This window comes from Gadus macrocephalus, chromosome 3, assembly GCF_031168955.1.
Source record: "Gadus macrocephalus chromosome 3, ASM3116895v1".
Lineage (NCBI taxonomy): Eukaryota > Metazoa > Chordata > Actinopteri > Gadiformes > Gadidae > Gadus > Gadus macrocephalus.
Window position 1 is genome coordinate 8,286,618 of NC_082384.1, and position 25,874 is coordinate 8,312,491.

A 25,874-nucleotide genomic window follows, 5' to 3' on the forward strand; every position below is an offset into this window, starting at 1 on the left:
ATTATGCTTTTGTTTTCTTGACAATGAAACTCTGTGCATTGGCTGGGAGATCCAAGTACACACACACTCAACAAAATCAAGATAGATAGATAATGGTGCAGTTGGACATTGTAGTTTAAAGGGTTTGAGTTCGAAATTGCCACAACCACCCTGATGCATTCGTCCAAGCAACTGTCCAATCCCAAGGTGTATGACACCTTCCCCCATCACCGTTACACCTGCACACCTGTAGCACCACGCTGGCCAGGGGCTCCACCACCACACCATGCCTGTCTGTCGCTCCCATCTGTGCCCCGCCCACCTAAGCCCAACCTGCACATTTCTTCTGATTGGCCAATAACAGTGACACCATCCAATGGTGTGACACATGCACTAAGTGGCTGGTCTTTTGTTTACCCGTCGAAAAAAGTGATCACAGCGTATTGCTGGCAGAGTGGACAGCCACACGCCAAAACTTGAACACACACATTAGTCATAACACTAACATCATCATGTGCTTGTTCCTCCCCTCACCTATGCACTATTGATTCGAATAAGGGATGAATTGCATTGCACATGAATGCTAAGACACAGGCGACAGCAGTGGTCTGCAGGGGTGCAGCTCGCTGTATCTGACACCCTAAATCAAATGAAACATAGAACTACAAAAAAGGTTTATGGGCAGACACAGGTGTTCACACAAACACACACACACACACACACACACACACACACACACTACAATAGCCACACACAACAAACAAAATGTTACCTTCACAGTCGTCGGTCACACAATCACAATCACTCATAATATCTTGTTATTTTCCTAGGCATGGATTTAGATCCACAGTGACACTCACACACAGCGTGAGCGTCTGCGTTTTCTTTTGTTTGGAGGTGTTTTCTTGCATTTCTTTTTGTTTGCCTTGATTGGTTTTTGGTTTTGTCTCACTTGGATTCACTTATGTTTTAAACCTTCTCTTGCATGTCATAACATTTTCTTTTTTGGGCTTTATTTTGCAGTACCACAATTATTTGTTGCTTGGATTTCATCCAGCACAACATCAAACAGCAGTCTCTGAAATCTCACCAACGACAACACAGTAGCTACACTTAACTCCGTATGTCCCTTGCATTGCTTTACTCATTGTCACCCATTGTCGACTTTCTGTAAAAGGCATCAAACACGCACACACACGCGCACACACACAGACAGACACACGAGCACACTTATATAATGCACTAACCTGGCTGACACATTGATTCAATGATAAAGGGAAGCCTTTATTGCCTATTTGGTAATCTCCAAATTGCCTTTGTTAATGGATTTTCATTCGCCTGAGATTTGCCATTTTCAACTTGAGTTGTGTTTTTAATTTTGTTTCCTATGTTAATTTTACAACATACACATTGCCAGAATCTTCTTTTTTTTTTGCCATGATAAAATATCAAACCAAAATAATAACAACATCGCAAAATAACTGGACTGCTTCGACGTCAGGAAAAATTCAGAAACAAATCTATCCAGACCAGACCTACTGAAGTGCCTCCTCCTACTTTCAGGCAATTAGTAATAAACTCCAGACAGCAGATTTGATTCCTATTCATCAAATATGGCTAAAGCAATGGTAGGTTTGTTGCATATTGTAGCATTAATTGGCAGAGGACAGATCTGTATGGAGAAATTTCCGTTTGAGTACTGCAAAACAATATAGAATTTATTTTTTCAATCCATAAACTTGAGAGTGATCTTATGTATTGTACTTTTCAAATTGTACAAAATGAGGTCATTGGCAGTCTAGTTATTTTCTGAACCCCGGGCCCCCTTCTTCACCAGCGGCGTCACAACTCAACCCCAGTAACACCATTGTACTGGCACCAGTAAGATTCAAAGAGAACACACCCACACACCCACGCGACACCTGCAGCATCCTAATAGCGAAAGGAACATGTCAAAGATCGACAGTAAATTTGAAGAAAAAAAAGTGTTGTTTTTTTTGATGGAAAGTATTATTATTGAAAATGATGTGTCGATTGAGCCACGTGCAATGCATTGGGTAGATCATTGTGTTTGTCTGTTAGAGATTTTTAAGAAAGCTTAGAAAAAAAAGTGGAAAAAAAATTATATTTGTTTCAAGTCCGTAAGCTCCTGGACTCTAAACTTGGGCCATGAAAAATCCTAGTCTTTGTAAGGTTTTTTTTTTGGTTTTTATTTCTTTTGTCTCTTTTTTAATGTTTAATGTGTAATCATTTGTTTATAAAAATGTGGGAGGTCTGAAGGAAAGATTTCTACCCGACATCAAAAAGAATCATATATCACAAGATTAAACTGGTGCTTTTACACTATAAAGTACAGTAAAATCTATTATAAATGAATGGTAAGGAACAAAATACAAACATAGCATTTAGGATACAGTTATATTCCTCTCTCCACCTGTATTCCTCTTTTATTTGTATTGACTCGGGGGGGAGGGGGTACTTTACCTTAAGGTTGTGACACAAAAGGCCTTTTGGTGCAACCTTCCAATAACAGAAGAACAACAACAAAATAACTATAATTATCGATTCTGAAAAGCCCCTGTCAAAAACAGCCCCGATATAAAACAGCCATTTTTTTTCTAAGAAACCCCACAAAAGTCCCCAGCGTCTCAGTTAACTTCTATTCATTTGATTTCACGTGACAAGGTCTTCCCGATACTTAGGGAGACGCTGCATTACCCAGTCTTCAGTTTCTTTCGTTATGGAAGTCTTAATTGGTTTCTGAGACAAGTGAGAGGACATATAGCATAGCAGCTTCCGGCGTTTGGAAGACCCACCAGCATTAGTTCACTCTTAACATGTTTTACTGAATGGGAGAAGAACAAAAAAAAAAAAGCAGTTATACCAGGACCCGGTCTGAACCATTTAGTGTAAAAGAACCAGCGAGTTGAGCCTGCCCCCCCCCCCCCCCCCCTTTCCTGCCCCCCACCCCCACCCCTCTGTAAATGACTCTTGAGTAGTGCTTGTGCTGTAGTGTATAGTTTCCCAGCAGTTAAAGGTTGTCCCTTGAAAGTGCCTTTTGTTCACAGACTCCATTTTGTAATCCAGATCACCCTTGGAGATGGCTGGAGGTCTGCAGGTTGGCCCCTGAGTGCATTCAGGGGGGCTCCATGAGGCCCCCTGTGAGTGGACTCTGGGGCCACTTTTTTCTCCTCGACCTTCGAAAAGATGAAAAAAAAAATAACCCTCCATTGTACCTCCCCTTCTTCTTCCTTTTCAAAGCCGTATATATATAGTACAAAAGGAATCTGGTGTGAATTAGTTCTTTACTTTTTATTGATAAATGATAAGAAAAAAAATGAAAAGGCAAAAAAATGTGTTCTCGTTCCGCTCTTCGCTTTATTTTATTTTTTCCTACCCTGTCTCCTCTGTTTCTCTCTTAGACACTGGAGTAGTCTGTAAATGTGTGTCTGTTGCTCTGTCTCTCTCTCTCTCTCTCTCTCTCTCTCTCTCTCTCTCTCTCTCTCTCTCTCTCTCTCTCTCTCTCTCTCTCTCTCTCTCTCTCTCTCTCTCTCTCTCTCTCTCTCTCTCTCTCTCTAGCTCTCTCTATCCCTCCCACCCTCTCCATTATCGGAAGGGTTTGAAAAAAAAAATAATTGCAGAAAAAAAAAAGTACTTTTGTCTGAGCAGAATGCAGTTAGCTCACATGTTATTCTTGTCTGTACGCTTCTCATTGTATTACCATACCCATCTCTAGCTTCTCCATTCAACCGCTAATGTAAGTGAACAAATTATGCTGATGGGCTCTTGGGTGGGGGGGTGTGGGGTGGTCCCCAAACAGGCGAGACAGGGTCACCAAGCAGGGGCTCGCAGGGATGGAATAATGGGGGGCCGTGATTAGTCGGAACGGGGCTGCTCTGACACGATGAGTGTTTAGGCTTTTGTTCAATTCTTTTTGATCTATTTATATTAGGGGTATTATTTTGTTTCTTTTTTTTTGTTTTACCACCCCCTAGTCATTTCAATTGGGATTTCCTGTAATGTTTCTATCAGGGTATGCTGTTTAGTGCTTTCTCTGAGAAAGCCTTGAACTGTAAAGCTACAAGCACCTTACTACCGAACCCCCGTGAGGCTGAGGGGCTCAGCAAGCATCTCCAGTATAGTAATACATCTGATCCTATCGTCGTGTTGTTGTTTTAGCGATGGATTTCATATGATAGAACCATCAGCAGTATTAACCATTCACCAACTCTACAATACAAACCAATTACAAAGACAAGTGAATAAAGAGGGCCTGATTTCGTGGGGACAGCTCTCCGACCCGCAGAGCTTCCAGAGAAGCGTCCCTTCAGCCTCACGCCGGGCCTCTGGCTCTCTCTTCTGTTATTGCTATTTTATTGTTTTGTTTTTAAGTATAAGTTTGGTTAGGGGTATAATTAGATGCAGCACCCTTGCCCTTTGACTTCCCCGTTGCTCTCAAGTGCCCCTGTCTTTGCCCACCATGCAAAGCCCAACCCCCCGGCCCCTCCCACCCTGTCTCTTCTGGGACCACACCCCCCCTCCCAGGGGCCCTAAGTGAAATGCATGTGTTATATTACAGTTTCTTTCCCATAAGAAGAAAAACAGTTTGACAAGGACAGAGCCTGATTTAATTAAAGGATGTTCTTAACTGTACCTCTGTGCTGTGTGCCATTTCTGTTTTCCTATTTTATTTTTGTTGAAATGCACACAACCAAACCAAAACTAGTTTATAGTCAAAGTCAAGTTTACGTGCATATCTACCACATGGACATTGTCTGCCAGGGCCCACACTCAACACACAGGTGACGTGATTACTATCTGATCTACATGCACATACATTCATGTCATTATGAAAGTATGTTGTTTGCGTGGAAAAATGATGATAACATAACATCAATTTGAAAAACTTAATTAAACAAAAGAACACAATGAGGTTAATTTATTAGGGCCACAAATTGATTCAGGACAGCAAATAAACCTTTTATTGTGACAACTAATGACATCTTCAGAATTTCGGAATAATATTCAATAGAATGATATACAGTAGGCCTATATATAAATACATATACAATGAAAAACAATAGAGAACTAGCCCCGCACGGAGCGGAAGGTGGTTACTATATACAATTAATGGCAGCATGGTGTGAGGCTGGTACCAAGCTGATGGGCCTAACCTGAATGATAATAATAAACATTGGTAGTAGAAATAGTAGTGATCAAATTAAATATTAGACATTTTTTCTAGGCATTACCCAGTCGGAAAAACATTGGTAGAAGCGGATGATGAAAAAGGAAAAAATTAACATTTTACCAACCACTAACAACACAATGTGGTTTTATGATTATTATTACATAGGCGGGCCTGTCGATTTTTACTTGTTAAGCCTTTATTTGTCCAAGATGAAAAGATCGGACATTAGAAATCTATTTTCAAGGGTGACCTGCTCACGAGGGACGCTCAGCAAGGGGGTAAAAGTAAAATTCGCCAAAAAAAATAAATAAGCCGTGAGTTCTATTTCATGTAGGCTACGCCGTCTAGGCTTCGCCTTATGGGCTTGTCAAAAAATGGGCTTGTCCCTTGCTACGCCTACAATCATAGAACTAGAGTTATAATAACATAACTATGGTTATGTCTTGTCCTCGCGAGACAAGGGATGAGTCACGTCTCCGCATCGCGAGACAAGTCAGAAGCCAAACTGATGATGACGAAGTTTCCGGCGTCACTTTTAGTAAACACAAGCAGCCTGGACTCGAGAAGCAGAAAAATTTAAAGACGCCTAAAAGTTTAACCTATGGTCAACAATTGAACCATTTATTTTGAGGCACCCTTTTAAAGTAGACACGGCTCGGTTAACAACGTTGGTTTGCGAAATGATATCTAGTTGAATGCAGCCAGCGACCTGCACTTAGTTGATAACTTGTCAGCTGGTGGGAACCTGAGTTATTCTCCAGGCTGTTGGACTTGGACTTCCGCAGTCTGGGGCTGTTTTAAGTTATTAGGGCTGTTGGAGACTTAACTTTAATAGTTAAATGGGGAATTGCCTGTATTTCCAAAGTGCCGACGACATGTCTCCCTTAAACGAATCCGAGGGGTCCAGTCTGCCAGGGGAGCCCCCGCCACCCTACGGGGAGGTTGGTTCTGATGATACATCCACGTTCCACGGCATCAACTACACGGGTATCGATAGTTTATGGTTTGTGTATCTGAAGTTAAATTTCCTGACACGTGATTGACGTTCTATTTTTAACCCGTCGACTTTTTGCAACAGCAATATCAAGCCTCTACTTAATAGGAGTGCTAGGATGATCGTGTTTTCAGATCTTATTATCGTCTCTTCTGACAATCAATATGAACTGGGATTGTTTGGTAGTTCTTTGTGTGATTATTATCATCCATATAAATGATTTCGATCCTTAGATTTTGCCCAAGTTGTGCCCATAAAATTACATAGTGCACATATTAACATAACAAACACATTTAACAAAAATGTACGTTGATGTCTGGCCACACTCCCCCAGGAGCATGGTGAGCCAGACCAGGTATACCACATCTCCCCTGGGCAAGGCCGGTCAGCCAACCAGCTGAGTGAAGACCAACAGGTACGCATCGCCCAACGCATCGGCCTCATTCAGCACCTCCCCACTGGCTTCTTCCAGCCAGGAGCAGAGGCCTCGGACAGGAAAGTAAAAGAGTGAGTTTGTTCAAATCAATTCAATCTTTATGGACGTACAGGTGGAAGATAGGTGCTAGACCAATGCTTTTCCTGGACACATTTTTTTTCAGAAAGAGTTGAAAACAACATAGGTCATGTACACAATAAGTATACACTTCTGAAACAAATGTAACCATTTAGAAGTCTAGATTTCATAGACCAGGAATAAGTGCAGAAAACGTAGTCATAGGTATACACAGTACAGCAGTCAGTTATATTTAGTGTGGGGAAAGGGCTAAGCTTAACTGAGCCGAACAGCGACAGCTAAAGTTTCCATTGGTTATCTTTCTCCGTAGTAACTTTACTCCCATCTACTGCAAATGGCATCAACTGGTTAATGTGATTTTTATCATATTGTAGCTTGGTCAAATATTTCCTAATTTCTCTTTCTATGCTTCGCATTCCCAGAATGAGCTAAAGAGGAATCCAAAAACGAAGCTTACCAATCGCTAAAGCAAAGCATTACTATAGTGTGCGTTTGAATGCTCTTCTCCGTCTCTCCTCCAGGTGTGTGATCTGCATGGTGGAGTTTGAGTGTGGAGATGCCATTCGCTTCCTGCCCTGCCTCCACACCTACCACTTGGACTGCATCGACCGCTGGCTCGTGCGCTCCTTCACCTGCCCCTCCTGTATGGAGCCTGTAGAGGCCGCCCTGCTGGCCACATATCAGACCAACTGAGGACCCCCCCCCGTACCCTGCGTGGCTGCCCCAGCTGCGATATCAAACGCACCTTATGACCCGTGGAGACACCTTATGTCAAGGCAGAAGAACATGGAAACCCCCCACACACGCAGAGATTGATGCCTTTTCCTTCTTTTTTTTTTGCCAAATATTGATCAGTTGAAGGAGAGAGCGAAGCTGCACCTTACTGCGGGAGTACTACTGACTATTGATTATAGCGGCTCCCTACTGATACCAAACAGTTCTGTCAAACGGGTTTAACCAAGTGTATGTTAAAGGAAGAGCTGCCACTGCCATATATTTTTAATAGTATCTTTCATTGACATCTGCTGCCTGTAAAATGTACAAGGTTGTGTCAAGATGGACGGTTCATAATAGTTGTCAGTGATTATAAAGCAAACTAGTGTGTGTGTGTGGGAGTGTGCGTGTTGTAGTAGTACTTTCGTACAGACATTTTCACTAACTGCAAGCACACGTAGTACTTGTGATTGCACAGTTGTTTTGAGGATGAGCAGGTCAGTATGCTGGTGTGCTTTAAAGTGTTTTAACCATCTTACTAAAATGAAAGTAGTCTCTGTATGTCTCTAGATCTGTCCTATAGTCTCGACATCCATTCATCCAATTAACTTCACACTTGGCCCGTTTCCAACATTCACATTCAACATTTTGAACAGGTCATTGCACTAGTATTAATTCATAAAAATGTCATTAATTAATCAACATCGACGGTAGATAGTTGTCAGATTAGTCAGATTGTTTTATTTCCAAGGTAAAGTTTACTCATTTTAACCACTGTTATTTTGAGCTAAAGGTAAGAACATTTGTGAGAAGAATAATCATTTGCTATACCTTTCGGGTGTTGCCTTCTTGGCATGGATGGAATGTTATACTAACTAAGAAAATCATAAAAGTTGATGACAAAGTAATGTAAAGTTTATTTACATATATTTCAAGGGGTTCAAACAATATAAATATATATTTAAATATTAAAAGAACTTGTATAGGGAGCTTTTGGAGTTTTTCTGATGTTGGCGATGCTTTTAGTTCGCCAGTAGATGGCAGCATTTTAACACATTTTACAATTTAAACCGTCAGTGGCCCAACAGAACATACTAAATAATAAATGGCAGATTCGTTATTGGATGAAAAAGTTGCATAATGTAAAAAAATGCTCTGTTTTAGCCTTGTAAGTTTGCGTTTTGCACTGAATATTAGAAAAACCATCCAAAAATACAACAGACTCCAATCAATGAACATATAATCTGAAAAAAGAAATATCTAAAGGAGATGTCCATAGATAAGGGAAATACTAACGGCTCACTATCCACATCTACAAGCAATACAGTATTGGATATATATAAAAACAGGTTGAGCTAAGAAAATAACACATTTTAGCATGAGAAGTATCTACACATTTTTTTCTTGTTGACAAATGTTTCAGCCCTTAAATGAGGACAAATGACGTCCACAATATTTTTTTACAAAAACGATGACACCATTCTTTTTTACTAAGGAAAAGAAAATGAACACCTCATTTTTGAATTGCAGAAAAATATATACCTTGGGGGAGGCCTCCTTATAAGCAGTGTTGTGCTAGTCATGATTCGAGACATGCGATAACATTACAGCTTGCATTACAGCTCTCTAGTCTACATGAGGCTATTGGGCTGCATCACTATCATTGGAAAAAAGTATAACAATAAATTCTCTTAAAAAGCATAGATTCCCATGCAGACTGTAGCAAGGGCCACACAGAGCCCCATCACCATCCTGAAGAGAGGGGTGGAGGTGATCAGCTGCCCTGGGAACGGCAGAGTGTTGCTCAACCGTTGAGTTCCTGAGACAATGCACAAAAAACAACAAAATTAAAAAGGTGAGAAGATAAAGATGGATGGTTTATGATAAACGTAATTGATTTTAAAGAGTACCTCACAATGCTACCCATTGTGTGTGTGAGTGTGCGTGTGTGTGATAATCTTACCATTGAGCTGTTCTGCCTGTGATGTGTGTGTTTGCCTATCTGCCTCTCTCTGCATACTGGAAACCAAATCCTGTAGCGCATCAAATACCTGTAAGGGAAGGAACCAGATAAAATATGAAGTCTCAGCAAGATAAGCAACCAAATATAACTTCCACTTTTCTTCTTTTTGCATGAAAAAGCAATTAACAGACATTCCTATGTAATTAAATAATTGGTTAGCCATTGACTTTGCGTTCCCTTAATGTAAAAAGATTTAATTCTAGTCAATAGGGCTGTAACGATACAGAAACTTACGATTCGGTTTGTATCACGATTTTTGACCCACGGTTCGATACATCCCACGATTTTTTTAAATTTAAAAAGCATTTTATCTAAACAACACTTATAGACAAATTAACTTTAAGTAACATTTAATAACAAATAATTTGGAACACTGAACAGATTTGAACAGAAAGAATACCATTAAAGTATAGCTAAATTAATAAAGAAATAACCAAAGATTGCAGTTGGAGGATGCTTTTTGCTGGTAGGCAAAAACCCTCAACTGTTTGGTTGGTTTAGTCAAATATCCTTATTAGCGCTTCTTATTAGGCTATGTAGCTTAAATAATGACATAATCAGGCCGTATAGAATGCAACATGTTTAATAGCCTAACTTTCAATAGATGGGGAAAAACATGAACGTCGCAATAACGAGGCATAGTGTTACGAGTAGCATGTGTGTGCGCGAGATTGGCAGTGTGCGTATGCGTGTGTGAGTGACGTCAGCGAGTGAGTGGACGAGCGAGGAGAGCGAGCGGTAGCGCGTCTAGTGAAGAAGCGAATGAGTCCGGTAGAATAAAGTACCCATCCTGTCAATAATCGGTGGCCGCTTCATTCCGACCTATAAGCAGACAAACTGCCAGTCAAATCACACAAAACAATAGAGACAGGATCACAGCGGCAATTTATTTCGCGCTTGGCCCACTCTGGATAAATCTCGTTCATATCGCATATGAGGACTTCGACGGCTGTGGAGAAATGCCATCCTCCGTAGCCACGGAGAGCTGTCATCTCAGAGAGGGCATCTCGTCATACTTATGGCATAGGAGGGGGCGCTGTCAGCAGACTATTATTTAGACAATTATTAGCAAATTTCAATCTGACAATTTGACCGGAGAGTTAGAAAGGGCATATCGCGCTTCTGCCTTCTCACACCGCGAGACAGGTTTGTGGCTTTGAGTGTCGCGATTTCGGTTTCGATACGCGTATCGTTACAGCCCTACTAGTCAAGGATATGTAACCTAATAAAGACCGAAAGACATTGTGAATAACTAAAAAAATCGTCTGTGACACATTAGCGTCTCTGCCGTCTGCTGACCTGTATGTTGAGCTCAAAGGCCCGGACAGCCTCCTCCAGTACCCCCTTCCTCTGCTCCTCAGTCAGCTCCACGCTGTTCATCCGGCTCCGGTACAGCTGCTTGAACCGGTTGGGGCTGGACACGCCTGGAAACGTGAAGAACGCAACGCCATCGCCATTCTTCAGCCCAAGGGACTTCTGGGTAATGCGGCCAAGGACCTGACCCCCGGAAAGGTCACCTAGGTAACGGGTATATGCGTGGGCAACCAGGAGTTCCGGATTCTCTCCTCCAATCTGGGAGAGTGAGAAAAAGAGGCGGACAGTATTGCTTCATTAATGTTTTGTTGCAGAAATATTTTAATGTGCCAATATCTCCATGCTACTATGACTTTTCACTGCACGTACAAGGAAATTAAAGAAACAAAGCCAAAATCCATTCGTAGAAAATATCCGACATCACCTGCGACAAGTTAACAAAGATTACAATTCGGAGTAGGACTATAAACAATAAAAAATATAAATGCTCAAGCCAAATTAATATTGTTCTTTATACATCGGCTGGTCTAAGTCATATACATGTACTGTGAGCTGGAGCGACCGTGAATAAAGCTGAAGTACCTGTCGTAGTCTGTGGGCGTATCTTTCAGCGGCTTTGGGCACCACCATCTTCTCCCTCCAGTCCTGTCCGTAGAAGTGCTCCAGGTCCTCCTCGATCAGCTCCCGTCGGGCCAGCTCGGTGGGGAAGTAGATCGGTGCCACCCCCGGGTGGCTGCTGTTCTTGTCCAGCTCTTCCTCCAAAGCCACGTAGATGTGGTGCAGTGAACACAGCAGCAGCTATAAGGAGAGAGAGAGAGAGAGATGGAGACGTTCAACACAGGGAGTCCACCATCAGCCCCAACACCTTCGGCCCCAACACACTTTATGATCACATGGAACCGGTGACACACAAGGGGTGTGTGCATGTTTGAACCTCCTCAGAGTGGACCGTTGTGAAGCAGTAAAGAGCACCTAGTGATGAATATGCCCGAGTCCCTCACACATTCCACTGTTAACACAGAAGTCTGAATAGCATTTAGAGTGAGAACATGATAGTGACTTTGTTAATCACCACAAGGATTAAACAGTAAACAGTTGAAAAACACGTAGAGAGTGTGTGTGTGTGTGTGTGTGTGTGTGTGTGTGTGTGTGTGTGTGTGTGTGTGTGTGTGTGTGTGTGTGTGTGTGTGTGTGTGTGTGTGTGTGTGTGTGTGTGTGTGTGTGTGTGTGTGTGTGTGTGTGTGTGTGTGTGTGTGTGTGTTGCAGTGCAGTGCAGTGCAGTACCTTGTACTGGGCCAGGGTGACCTGTCCCTTTTGATAGCTCAGCATCAGCCCTGTGTTCTCTGCCCTCACATGGCTGTCTTTGGTTGCCTCTTTGATCTGTTCGGACAGGTCCCTGTAGCGGTCCAAATAAAAGAAAACAGCAAACATAAGCATTTTTGAACGAGTCTTGCAGATATCTGAATGGTTTATTGAGTCCAAAGTTGAGGACCAACAGCCTGTATTTAATATGCAAGGCTATGTGCAACCCGGATTCAGTTAGTTAACATGAAACTATGGAAACTACGTCCTGCCATAAGCCAATGGCAGATAGATTTGACCATTTGGCATATCCTTAATTAATTTTTACCCGACAGCACTATTTTAGTAGATATATTAATATAAATTATACAAAAATCCGTATATGAATATGCATATCAAGCAAAAATTTAATTAAATGATGCTTAAACATGTAGGCCTAAATTAATGTTTGAAACAAAAACAGTATTTTTTTTGTTTTCCTCAATGAAAATGAGTAAAGGTAGCCTGGCTCCGCCCGCCTGTATTTCCGCTAAATTTAGAGTACTGTGTCTGGGTCTGCGGTATTAGTGGGTTTTCGCCGTCCAAATTGTCTGCGCCCATCAGCGAACAGAGGGAGTGGATGAGAACAATGACGTTAAAGTCAGCTCTCGTTGACGGACATCTTCACGCACGGTGTTTGGTTTGTTAACAGCCTGCGCGCAACGTGATTCCCTGCCTAACGTTAGCGATTGGTTATTGCAGATCCAGAGGGGCACTGGGCCGACTCTCTGTGCAAATGAAATTAAGTACGAGAGTCTGGTAGGACCAGGCTAGAGTAACGGTAGGTATTGGTCAAGATAATCAATAAATGTGTCAATCCATGCGTCCATGTATTTATTATTATTATTATTATTATTATTATTATTATTATTATTATTATTATTATCATTGCATCAACATTTATACACACGCAACATTATGAATACTATTCATTACCATTATTTAGTGTAGGTGTCTGACACTCCAGTGGTTGCAGATTGTTCCTACCTGTTAGGCATCTCCACCTCTTCTTCTGTCCGGGCTTTGTTCTCCGTCTCCATATCTGTCTGCAGAAGCCACAAACGTTACTAACACATCCTTTTTTTATTTAACCAACACCATTAAACAATCAATACCATTACACAAGGGGCAGAAGTAGCCTTCTAGGTGATATTACTGATGATAACAACAATAATAATAATAATAATAATAATAGTAGCCTACAGCTTCTTACCAGAGGAAGAAAATGTTGTTACGGTGACTTTTTCTTTGACTTGTTGTTTGTTGTTGAAGACCACAGTGGTACCCTCGCTCTAGTCTGGAAGCTCCGTGCTTTTTCTGTTCTTCCTGCATGCTCCGCTGCCTTCTCTTTATATGCAGTCTCCTTCGTCTCCTCCCCTTCGGTCCGGCTGATAAACAGGAAGCGACCCTTTGCTGCGGCTGACTCGACATCCACGGTGGAGAACTCCGCTGGCCATGGGAACTCTGCTAAACATGACGGGGCACTTTGAACCAAAAACAAAGGGGGACCGGACAACTGCGGGGAGGGACTATAGAAGTTATCATTACTTTGCGAATCTCGGGACCAATGGGAAATCAGGGCAATGGGGGGGGGGGGGATTGGGAGGCATAGTCCATGTGGGAGGGACTATGGTCTTACCGTGATTGAGCAATATGTCTAGGGAAAAAACAGCAGCGGGAGGGAGCAGAGGGAGAGCTCTAAACATGACGGTTCAACTTTTAGACTTCCTAGTGGAAGTCCTTACCATGACGATGTGCTTTTATGACCTATTAAAGAACAGGCTGTTCTAGAGGCGCAAAACGTGACTGGGCAAAAAAACATGGACCGCCTTCAATGTTCAACATCAGTAATCAGTTTCACGTGTTCATATGCACATTCATATTAGGTTAATTACGTGTGGTCGAGATTAGATTCTGACGTGGAACGTCTCTTTAGACGGGTTCATCGAGGTCTCTCGCCCGTTCTTTTGCATTGATCAGCACATTCAACCACTCGTCCTCTGAACCGAACCTTCCCTATCTTATCCGCCAAGTTCAATTTGGACGTTCGCAAGGAACCTGCACTCAACCATGGTCCAATAAGGTTAGGTTCGATACTTAAAGGACAAATCCGGTGTAAAATTGACCTGGGATATGTTTAATATGGTAACGAGTTGGCATGTTCGTTTGGGAGCAAAAAGGCGCATGTATAGGCTACGCATTCTTAAGTTGGCTGTTAGCCGATTCTTCCAAAACGCTTTAAACTTGGAATGATGGGGGCATGTGTTATGGTAACTAAATCGCTATCTTAAACCACTTATGATGCTAGAAGTAGCCTGACACTTCTTTGGTAGTAGCCTTTAATAAGGGTCTTAAAATATAAAACGAGGCATTGATAACTTTGTAAGTACAGACTGTTTATAAAAAGGACATTTTATACACAATACCATCAGTAGTTCACCCGTCGATGCCATCTTGTTTTTGACCGATTTTTGCATGTTGTTGATGCCGTGTTCTTTTGGGAAAAAGTCTGCCGAGTCAGGATCGCTTTAACTCACTTTATTTGGTAATGTTTTTGACTAGTCTCTATGAAGCAAAAGGAGGGGAATTGTATGAGCACGCGTGGAGATGCACTTAGTAGGGCATCAAAGGATGCGTTACCTGGAGCGTTCTAGCTATAGACATCTTATATGATAGACGGAGCATCGAATGCTACCGCCTACTGGCGCTGACGAGACGCGGGCCGCCATCTTGGAGTGGTCATCCGCTCCACTCACTGTAATCCGTTTGGCTGGAGCAATGAACTGTCAGCGCATTTAATTAATCATACCTCACTGAATACCACTGATTTTCATGCGGTTTTTTGTCATACGTGTAGCTATGATAAAGGCCACATGGTTTGGCGTGTTTTATTATTCAATACCAATTATACCAATAGTACGGTATGTTAAATCTTACTTGTGAAAAGTAATCCCCCGATTCCTATTGTGGATGGTCCGCCGATTTGAGCAGGAATACGCTGAACGATGTTATGGTTTGCGTCGAGGCATGTGTCGAGTACCTCGGCTCCTCCCCCAGCGAATCGAGTAGGATTCACATAGGCGAAATGACGTAGCGCGTGACGTTCGAGGCTTCATCTCGGGCTGTTCCGCGATATGGGTTCACAATTGGCACATTTTTACAAAAAGAAGACCCTACCCAGTTCCAAGATCACTTTTATGGCTATGTAATTAATCACACTCATTCCCAGTCATCATGCAGTTCTATTATTACAATTATTAGTAGGCTACTGTAGTTATAAGACAATCTATTTTGCCCGGGATGACTTAAAATCTTTGTCAAATGATTTGTTCTCTATCATGAGCTCGGGAGATATTTATGAACGGCACACTCACACGTATCACTGAAATGACTAATTGTTAAACGTTTTGATGTTGTACGAAGCAAACATCACATCATCACAGGAAACTCTTTCTTTCATCATAATTTCATTCACCACTAGGTGTCCCTAGCGTACTCATTTGAAGCTTCGAGGTCGAACCACTTTGATTGTTCATCTGGCTGCGAGGCTTTGACGTTTCATGAGGCATCATCTCGGCACCACTACTGAACAACAGGCATCCTGTTTCTGCTGCTGTTGCTGCTCCCGGTTGACCACTCCAAGATGGCGGCCGTATTTCTCGCGTCCCAGCAGCCAATGCTCCGTCTATGCTATAAGATGTCTATGGTTCTGAGTTGGGTCTGTCTGCGTCCTGCAAGACGGAGGCGTAACTTGTAGTAGGAGGCGTAACTTGTAGTCGGAGGAGGCGCAACTTGCACTAGGAGGCGTAACATGTAGTCGGAGGCGTAACTTGTAGTCAGAGGCGTGTCTAGTACTTTTCTAAATCGCGGAAGTGATCTGTATGTAGCAGTGGTGCGCAGGTACATAAATGACCGCAATTCGGACCTCAAATATTAGGCCTTAAATTTACTTACCGTCATGAATATCGGAAGACCCGACTTCAATGAAGATCTCGTGTGAACCGTGATTTACAACGCTTTTTGTTTACCGCGAAAATAGAAAGATCTCGCGTGGACCGCGATTTAGAAAAGAACAAGTTACGCCTCCTAGTACAAGTTACGCCTCCTACTACAAGTTACGCCTCCGTCTTGCAGGACGCAGACAGATACTATTGATGGTTCTAGCCCCCTGGGCTAGTTGTGACTTGTCTACTGGGCAGGCGTGGACTCATTTATGTGCTCTGATTGGCTAAGAATGGCGCTGAACTCCCGCCCCCCTGGATACCCGTATGCGTCTTTATGCTGTCCCTTGCGGCTATGTTGCAACTTTGTTTGTGGCTATGTGCGGGAATTACACTTGTTCTTGTGGCCTTGAGCGTCTGGCTCTCTCGAACATCTTGACTGCTCGTATCTCTAGAATTGACACATGATGAATGGCCTCCTTTATGAGCTAGACGCCTCGTTAGGCTCCAGATCCCTCCTTAGCATGGGAAAGAAGCCTCTTTTAATTGGCAAGGGCATATGTGGCCTTGGTATGAATGTGTGAATTACGTTACATTGACGGGATGTTTTCGTCAATCTCCTTATCGAGTCTTAAAACAAGATGGCGTTGACGGGTGAACTACTGATGGTATTGTGTGTATAAAATGTCCTATTTTAATAAACAATCTGTACACTTACAAAGTTATCAATGCCTCGTTTTATAGGCGGTGTTGCAGGGTTTGTTTTCCAATTAATTTGTGCAATTTGCTTGTTGGTATTTAAGATTTAAACTGTTATTTATTGCATTTAATGTTAGGTATCACAAAACGGAATGTTATACGAAAAAGTAGGCACTATTTTAGCGGTTGGCGATTCTCATTTCCCCCAGAATGCATTGCATGACGTCACTTTGGTGAGCCACGGACCAAAGCCGCATTGAGACTCTTGAGAGCAGAGACTAGTAAGAGAGTGTTCAGCAGATACATAGATAAATACATAGATATTATGTATAGTTAGTAAGTATATGATATCCACTGGTCAAGAGATTCTTGCGTGGGGCTAGACGGGTTAGGCCTGTTTCACGCGTGCTTACACCACGCTGGGATCTCCCCACCGTGTTGCGCGGATTGTCCAGGGATCCTTTCGAGCCTCTTTCTCAGGCCCCTTTGGATGCCCTGTCCTTTATGGCGCTCTTGTTGGCCTTGGTTTCTGCCAAGCGGGCCGGTGAGCTAACCGCTCTGTCTATCAGCCCGAGTTGCTTGTTGCTAAACGAGGACAGCTCCTTCGCGTTGCTCAGACCTAATCCTGCGTTCCTCCCGAAGAACATTAATAGTTATTTTCGGTCTAGGGATATTGTGCTTAAGGCTTTTCACCCCCCGCCTCATTCTAGTCGGGTGGAGGCGGCGTTGCATCTCCTGTGCCCGGTTCGGGCATTGGCTATGTACGTGAATCGCTCGGCCGCGTTCCGCTCCACACAACAGTTGTTTGTGTGTTATAGCGACGCTAGCAGGGGCCGCGCTCTCTCTAAGCAGCGGTTTTCTCGCTGGGTATGTGATGGTGTTTGCTTAGCCTACTCCCGGCAGGGCTTGGCGCCACCGTTGGGCGTTAAAGCTCACTCCACAACACGGAGCGTGGCCTCTTCAACGGCTCTACTCAAGGGCGTTTCGGTGGAAGACATCTGCCCGGCTGCGTCTTGGTCTTCCCCCGGCCCCTTTGTCCATTTTTACATGTTAGACATGTCCAGGGGCTCACTCGGCAACTCTGTGCTGGAGTCCGGGACCCCTTTCACGGCTTAAGAATATAGACATGTTCTTTAAAGCGGCGTGGTTGGATTTCCTCTCGCCGGCTGGCGAGTTGGACTTGACTACCAGTCTTTACTCTCCCACCTTTTTTCAAATGAAAAACAGGCTAGGGGTTTTTTCTATTGGCCCGCCAATTGTCAGGCGGTTTTGTTTGCCAGTGTGGCACTCCCGCCGTTTCTTTCAAATAAGAAACGGCCGAGAGAGACCCTTTATTGGAGAGCCGGATTCCGTAGCTCCGCCCCCGGTGGTAGCGGACCTAATGGAAACCGTGTTGCTCTGGTTTTTCTTTTCCTTTTCATGGGTTCCATGAAGCACGGATTAGAGCCGGAGTCTTTACATACTCACTTTTTTCTTTCTTGATCATTGCCTTGCTTGACATAAGGCGAAGCCTAGACGGCGTAGCCTACATGAAATAGAACGATAGTTATGTTATTATAACTCTAGTTCTATGATTGTGGGCGTAGCCGTCTAGTTTCCCAGCTGCTGTACCCTCCAAATGCTGAAAGAAAAGCGTGGAGGATGAGTGATGGTATACACCGCTTTATATAGACACGATACCGTGGGAAATGTGGGCGGTGCCCACGCTGATTGGTGCATAGTTTGAATTTTCAGCGTGCGAGAGCGTGCTCACGGGACAAGCTCATAAGGCGAAGCCTAGACGGCTACGCCTACAATCATAGAACTAGAGTTATAATAACATAACTAGCGTTTTGATTGCCCCGACCCGGCCCGCCGATATTACCCACTGCTATCCTTGAGCCGTGTCGGGCCGGGCCTTTGATCGAGCGTTTGTTTTTTTAGTTTTTGTTATCATGCTTTATTGGCCTAATCTGAGGAGAAATCTATGCCATAAACAGAAATATTGTAGGCCTTTTATTACACGGGTCTTCTCAATGCCGTGGAGCGCTCCGTTCACTTGCATGGGTAGTAGTCCGGTAACTTGTCAACCCCAGCGTCTTCGGTTGCTAAGCGACGTCAACGTCTTTGGCAGACTATTTCACTGCTGATCAGCACTACGAATGCTGGAAACGAATGAATTGTAAAGTAATTTTCCAAATAAGATTTGAAAAGCTTTGGAAGTTTATTTACAACACTATTTATATGGTTTTTGAGTAGTGCACTTTGACATCTTAATCCAGTTCAGCGAGAAAGGCTACGAAGAATAAGAAGGGGGCGTTCCAGTCTGCGTAAACGGGAACCCCCACCACACGAGAACGCCCATTTGTGTCTGCAGTGGGATGATATTGCTCGAAGTAGGCGACGGTTTGAACTGTCGTCTTTCGTTTTTTTTTACCATCACTTAAGAACATTAAGTACAGCGCTCGCCTCCGGCGTTGGAGCAACGAATATGTTTGACTCAATATGTCGAGATGTTTCTGGAGATAAATTAGTACAATGTACAGAGAGATCCAGGGACGCAGGAAGTCATATGAAGGGGGGGTGCTGACTACTGAATTGTTGAGCGGGGGGGGGGGGGTGTGCAAACGATTGTTGACGGGGGGGGGGGGGGGAATAATAAACGCTCCTATAACGCGCAGCGTGATGCGCACGTTATAAGAGCGGCGGCACTGGGTGCTGTATGTAATCGAATGACGGAGAAAAAAAGAAAAAAAACGCGGCATTGCCTGAGTTCAAGTGTTGTAGTTGCGTCTGTTGTCCACTAGGGGAGTGCTGCAGCACCCGGAGCACCCCACTTCCTGCGTCCCTGGAGAGATCCTCATTTGCATTTAACCTGCCATTCTTTTGTTGAGCTTCTCGGTCTCTGGCGCAAGCTTGTGGCAGTGTCACGGCAGTGTCATGGCAATCGAACGTCATCGTTTCTGAAAGCCTCCGTCTGTGTCCACACTACAACGCGAACCCAGCGTTTTCACCTTTATCCACCTCAGCGATCATTTTCGAAAAGCATTGTTTTCGGTGTCGGAATTCTCCGTTTTAGTTTGGACGGAAGGACTAAACGGATGAATATTGATGCATTTGTAGATTTACCCGGGTTAGTGTGGACGGGGCCTCAGTTGGAAGCATATCAGGGCCTTGAATGGGCAGTTCAACCATTTAACACATTAAGGCCAAGTGAAGACTGCTCAGAAAAATCCAAATCTTTCACCTATAGCAACTTTTTAATTTTTTTTAAAGTAACGCAAATAGTTACTTTTCCTGGTAAGTAGTTACTTTTATTATAGAGTAATTCAGTTACTAACTCAGTTACTTTTTGGAACAAGTAGTGAGTAACTATAACTAATTACTTTTTTAAAGTAACGTTCCCAACACTGTTGATAGATAGACAGATAGAAAGATAATTAAATATGTTCTATTAATTGCCTTGCAGAGCCAGCCAATTCTGTGCGCGTATGCAAATTAGCCATGTGCGCCTAACACAAGAAAGACGTAATGTTGAGAAGTCATACTAAAAACGGATAGCAAGCGAAAGCCGAACCAGACTGTATCAATCACATACTGTGGGTCCATTCTAACTTATGGCAAGAGGCTAGTCTTTAAATCTTTTCAGTGACTGAATGTTGGTGATAAAATGGATTGTTTTGCATTAGCTGAGTGTGTGCGACTGTGCGTGTGTCCTTTTCGGCTTCGGCATACTGCATTGTTATGAAGGCCTTGAGGTTAGTTGTGGTCTTCGTGAAGCAGCCTAGCCTTGGAGTTGGATAAGTTGGAGTGATTGTGTAGTACGGGCGTGCGAGAGTGAGAGAGAGCACACCCACCGTGGTGATTGGCTTGTTGTGGTCTGTCTGTCAGCATCCGGTTGGACGGTGTGCTTTGTGTATGTATGTGTTCAATGTACATCTGTCTAGTCATATTTGCGGTAGATGATGGTTAAATAATGTCAAACCACGATCGGTTATACTTGCAGGCACTCATTTGCAAGTGCACTGATTGCTGTCCAATAGGCTAAGTTAGCCCATAGCTAGCATTATGCCTTCTATTTCTAGATCTTCTGACTTTACCGGTACATAATCGCTGTCACTAGATATAAAGAAAGCGTTGACTTTCACTCGGTGCTATTCACTGACAGTAAAAATAAATAAAAGTGTCGTTATTGTATGCAATGCTGTTCATTGACTAGCTCCAGCGCTCGTTGCTAAATGATAGCAACTCTCCACTCATTCTCCTCTGACCATGTATTTAATTGGCTTTGACCGCCATCAGTTCTCGGCAATTCCTCATTCGCCCTCTCACGTCTGACAGGTTCGAAATTATACTGCTGTGGGCCATCATACATGTTATTTGTGGTTCTTGCCACCTCTTATGCCGCTTTTCCACTGCATGGTACCAGCTCGACTCGACTCGACTCAGCTCGCATTTTTGGCGTTTCCACCGCGAAAACATAGTATCTGGTACCTGAAGTGGCTGCTTTTTTTAGTACCGCCTCGCTCTAGGTTCCAAGCGAGCTGAGCCGATGCTAAAAGGTGACGTCGGCAGACGGCCGGCCACTGATTGGCCAGAGAGTGTGACGAAGTCACACTCTGTTGTATATACTCCAACACTCTCCGGGACTTTTCCAGTGTATTTTGTCTCGCCGCGTGCAGCCTTCTCTGACTCTCTTCTCTTTTGTGTCTGACAAAAAGCACCAGACCGAGCAGCACGAATACCATCGCATCGATGTCCTCCATTGTTGTTATGTGGGTTCTGTCCATGTGTGGGTTGCGTAGGTGTTGTTTGCGTCGCGTACAAAAATACGTCACGGCCCTTTCGCGCAGCCGACCCCGCCCACGTCCAGGAGGTACTATTTGCGGTGGAAAACGACCCGTGCTGCTACCGTGTCGAGTCGTGTCGAGCTACATGTGCGGTGGAAAAGCGGCATTAGACGCCATAGTTCTGGTACTAGGCTGAGGCTACCTTCCACCACGTCTCCCCAACGTGACGTCATCGCCGAATGGCGTTAGAAAACACCCGTTACTGCCAAAAACGACAAAAACTGGACTTCAACACTATTTTGGAGACATTTTTATAAATGATCTACATATTTTGAGTGCTTTATGTACCCATTAATCAAAACTTCCGGTTAACCTGCACGTAGGCCTTTAAGACCCTTATTATAGCCTACTACCAAATAAGTGTCGGGCTACTTCTAGCCTTTTAAGTGGTTTAAAATAGCGATTTCGTTTTTACCATAACACATGCCCCCATCGTTGCAAGTTTATAGTGTTTTGGTAGAATATGCTAAAAACAGCAAACTTAAGAATGCATATACATGCGCCTTTTTGCTCCCAAACGAACATCCCAACTCGTTATCATACTAAACATATCCCAGATCCATTTTACACTGGATTTGTCCTTAAGCTTTCACGTCTTCACACTTGAAGCCAGTTTGAAATGGGATTTTGAAAGCCCTCTTAATGCGTAATACTTAGCAAGGTTGGATGATTTCTCAAAGGTTAATTATATATTTGGATGTTAGGTAAAATATAGTAGGCCTAAGTAGAAGAAACAGGACTATTATTGTCATGTTTATAGGCCTACTAGATTTCTATTGTATGTTTTTGTGTGCGAATCCTATAATCTTAACCTCCCCCACTCCCTCTATCCCAACCTTAACCTCCCCTTTATTCTAACCTTAACCTCCACTTAATATCCCCTACATCCTAACTTCATCCTCTCTCTATCCTTACCCTAACCTCTCTATTCTTACCTTAACCTCCCCTCTACCCTTTAACACATTGACCACCATTACTGGAGCTTTGGCAAACGTCTATGGAACACCCACCCACCTACCTACCTACCTAATGTTGACAAACACCAGGACCCAACTAGAATGTGTCACAGAATACACAAGAATACACATGTGTCAACAAGGAAATCCATCGGACAGCAGCCAACAGCCACCAACTGGTTTACAGACCCTTATTTTTCCGTTCTGTGAAACACAACACGGGAGTGACGTTTTTAACCGTTTGATAATCAAACAGACTACTTTAACATTGCTAAAACCCTTTAGCAGTAATATGGGTCCCTTGTTGAAGGATGAGTCTTTGAGAGTCTGTTGAAATATGCTGACCTTAGCTGAACTAAGGTCCGCATATTTCTGTCATGCTGACGGATCAGTGCCTCAGGCCTCATGTGTCTATCTGCTGACAAAGCATTATGTTTTCTGTGCAACTGTTTGCCTGCTTAATGCAACAATGCATTTCACCTAGTGTCTCGGTAATATGGACACCAGTGATTTTAGTTCTCAAACCTTTGCACCCATTTGGTCCATTGAGGTTCTATTGTTTTTAACTCCCTTTCCGTGACAAAAAGGGGGTATTGATGAGGAGAGCAGGAATTTAGCAGGAATTCTTGAGCAGGAATTTTCTTTATCTGTATTCAAAGTGAGTGTAGCTTGGTAACATTTTGTCTTTGTCTTTATTTTCCAATGTTTTTTTGTAGTTTCGGCAGCCGTGAAATATTCATATTACATTCAGCTGAGATAGAACGTTACACAATTATGACAAATTAGTTTGTGTGCTAAATGAACACTTTTAGTTTAACAAGTCCAACAAGCCTGATGGTGCACCAATGGTTCAATCTGTGCTTAATATTTTAAATATCTTAAGTTTGTTGCCTATCTCAAATCAATATTGCAAATGCTGTACTTTATTTGATGACCCTCCAATGACATGTCACTGTTTTTCACTGTATGTCTCACATCTTTAAAATATATGTAATGGCCAGTTGGATGTCTAGTGATTTTATTGCATTTTAAGTGAGACTGAATTGGTGAATTGGTGATTATGATTTCCTTCTTAAAATTCCATAGATTCAAGCGAGGGAAGACCGAGACACCATGCAAACTTTTGCCTATGAAGCCACCACTTCCTGGTTCCGGTAACAACACGTGGCAGCGACACTCAGAGGCAGTGCATTAAAAATATATTATGATGCCAATTTATACAAACACCTGGTCAATATACTCAAATAGTACAAATACATGGTACACAGACAGTGTGGTGTACGGCATGTGACGTACGGTTGTGTATGAATGCATTTATATCATCACTATTTCCCATCGTGCATCGTGGTTTTCATTGTGTTCATCTTTGGATGTATCCATTAGAGCTTGAGGGTCCGGCAGAGGTTGAGTTCTTAATGCAAATGTGCTGTCATTTATAGGTGATCAATGGGCCTCTGTAAGTCAGTCCCACCAGGGTCCAGCACTTTGAAGACTTCAGAACACGGCTCACCTCTAATCAAACGTACAGTTATGATTAACGCAACGCCCTCTGCACATAAGACAGGGTTAGGCTGATCATCATGAGATTGTTTTCATATTGGAAGCAGCAATGTTACAACTACTATTTAAACTTCAGTCATAGCTCCAACCCTATTTGATATACTTGCAAAGTTTATCCAGGCGTCAAAAATAATGATGAAGTTAAACCTATCTAACATCCCCATAAAGTTCTAACCAAGTTGCATCGTGACATTTAAACCATGCAAGCACTATGTTGGCTACATTATATTGATAGAGGTGTTGAAGATGCTAAAAGTCCATGTCACCGTCATTCTATCCAAATGGTTGTGTGTTGGTTTGAACTTCGCAAATGCAACTTGCGGCTATTTTTACTATTATTCATGCAGTGTTTACTGGTGGATGAACACATGGACAGTGAATCAGGCCTTGTGATTGCCCACAGCCAAAGAGAGAAGAAACTATCCTACTGAGGCTTTCTGTTGGATATGGACGACGTAGAAGACTCCAGTGACCAAGAGCTGAGCACCACGGTGACGCACAAGGTGCATGTCTGACTCTAAGAGCTGATTCTAGATCACAATTATGTCTACTTGTTCTCTTACTGCACCTTCATTTACAATTAATGGTCACCAAATGTATAAATATATAAATAGCTTGATCAAACCTTTTCAGGAATCAGATGCCCCACAGAACAAGATGAGGCAATTCTCCAGTAAGCAAACACTTTCTATATCTTGTGTGGAAAACAAGTGTTGCAAACGTTTCAGTCTGGCCTGATTTATAGTAAGTGTTTCATGGCCGTGGGAAGATTTGATAGAGCCAATCTCTAAGTCAAGCAAAGTACGAAGAATATACAGGGGTTTTGAAAGGATGCACATAAGGTAGTTTGTCCGTACTGTCATAACCACAGGTGAAAAGAGCGATACAGTATGCCATTAGGGACACATATTTGGGCACATGTGCTTGCATGTATTTGTATGACACATATATGAAGCAGTATCTATGTATTCTTTTTTAAGACTGAGTAAACAGAATAGGTGAGTGGTAGCAATGTTCCTGGTTCCTCTAAACCTCTGAGCTATTCAATAAATGACGGGTTGCAGTTAACGGCAGAGAGGACTCGTACTGGCCAAGCCCCCCCTCAGCATGCAGTGTCCAGGCCTCGAGGGACGGATGGAGGGATGGAGGAGAGGAGAAGGTGAATCCCTAGAATGCACAAATGCAATGCATGAAGTATCCCTCAACAACATGGGAAATGGCAGGCAGGCTAGCAAATGAGGCTAAATTAGCCTACATGTTATACATGTGTTGTTTATTAATGACTGTAAAACTATCTATTCTGCATAATTGTAACACATATTTAGTCTTCTATGAATTGTGAAATTACGTGAAAATGATGGGGTTTTTTTATGCAACAAATATCTGCTTCTGTATTTTGAATATTTACTCTAGTATGGCACTGAAGAGAACCTATTGGATACCAGTTCTCCAGCAGGGGGCACACTGGAGGTAACTGTTGATGAAGGAATGCTGACCTTATGCACCACATGGTTTGTTTCACAGAACAGACCACAATCTATCATGTAGTTCATGTAGGTCCTCATTTGTGCTTTTGGTCCGAACCCCTGGTTCGACCACAAATACATACCTTGAAGCCTGGCAAGATGGATTCTCACTTGATCATGATCTCGTGAATCCAGCAGCCTCACATGGTAAAAGTAATACACTGTGCATGTTATGCAATATATTGAGCTTGCATGGATATATGTTAAATGTTTCATTTTATTAGTATTTCCTGCTCATTCCTATGTATAGTATGCACGTGTGAAGTATATATAAAGTAACAACCAAGTTGTAC

The 25,874-nt window shown here is 42.9% G+C and overlaps 2 protein-coding genes and 1 long non-coding RNA gene across 4 annotated transcripts; 2 read left to right on the forward strand and 1 right to left on the reverse strand.

The window, feature by feature from the left end:
- Positions 1-5,672: 5,672 nt before the first annotated feature.
- Positions 5,673-9,071, forward strand: rnf11a (ring finger protein 11a). 2 transcript variants are annotated; one of them, XM_060047003.1, is made up of 3 exons: positions 5,673-6,157; positions 6,499-6,671; positions 7,200-9,071. In XM_060047003.1, exons 1-3 carry the CDS (start codon positions 6,122-6,124, stop codon positions 7,369-7,371), a joined length of 381 nt encoding a protein of 126 aa, XP_059902986.1. In that variant the 5' UTR covers positions 5,673-6,121; the 3' UTR covers positions 7,372-9,071. The 2 variants fall into 2 exon arrangements, with proteins under 2 accessions (XP_059902986.1, XP_059902985.1); XM_060047002.1 differs by having other exon boundaries at positions 5,675-6,111.
- hmox1a (heme oxygenase 1a) lies at positions 8,286-13,574 on the reverse strand. Its single transcript, XM_060047000.1, has 7 exons — positions 13,284-13,574; positions 13,058-13,116; positions 12,014-12,125; positions 11,312-11,527; positions 10,715-10,987; positions 9,356-9,443; positions 8,286-9,211 (listed from the first exon to the last, which is right to left on the reverse strand). Exons 2-7 carry the CDS (start codon positions 13,108-13,110, stop codon positions 9,084-9,086), a joined length of 870 nt encoding a protein of 289 aa, XP_059902983.1. The 5' UTR covers positions 13,111-13,116; positions 13,284-13,574; the 3' UTR covers positions 8,286-9,083.
- A 120-nt stretch (positions 13,575-13,694) lies between these two features.
- LOC132453918 (uncharacterized) lies at positions 13,695-25,511 on the forward strand. Its single transcript, XR_009524839.1, has 6 exons — positions 13,695-14,153; positions 23,582-23,649; positions 23,935-24,017; positions 24,459-24,558; positions 25,120-25,214; positions 25,469-25,511. It is a non-coding gene; the product is annotated as an uncharacterized LOC132453918 (long non-coding RNA).
- The last annotated feature ends 363 nt before the right edge of the window (positions 25,512-25,874 follow it).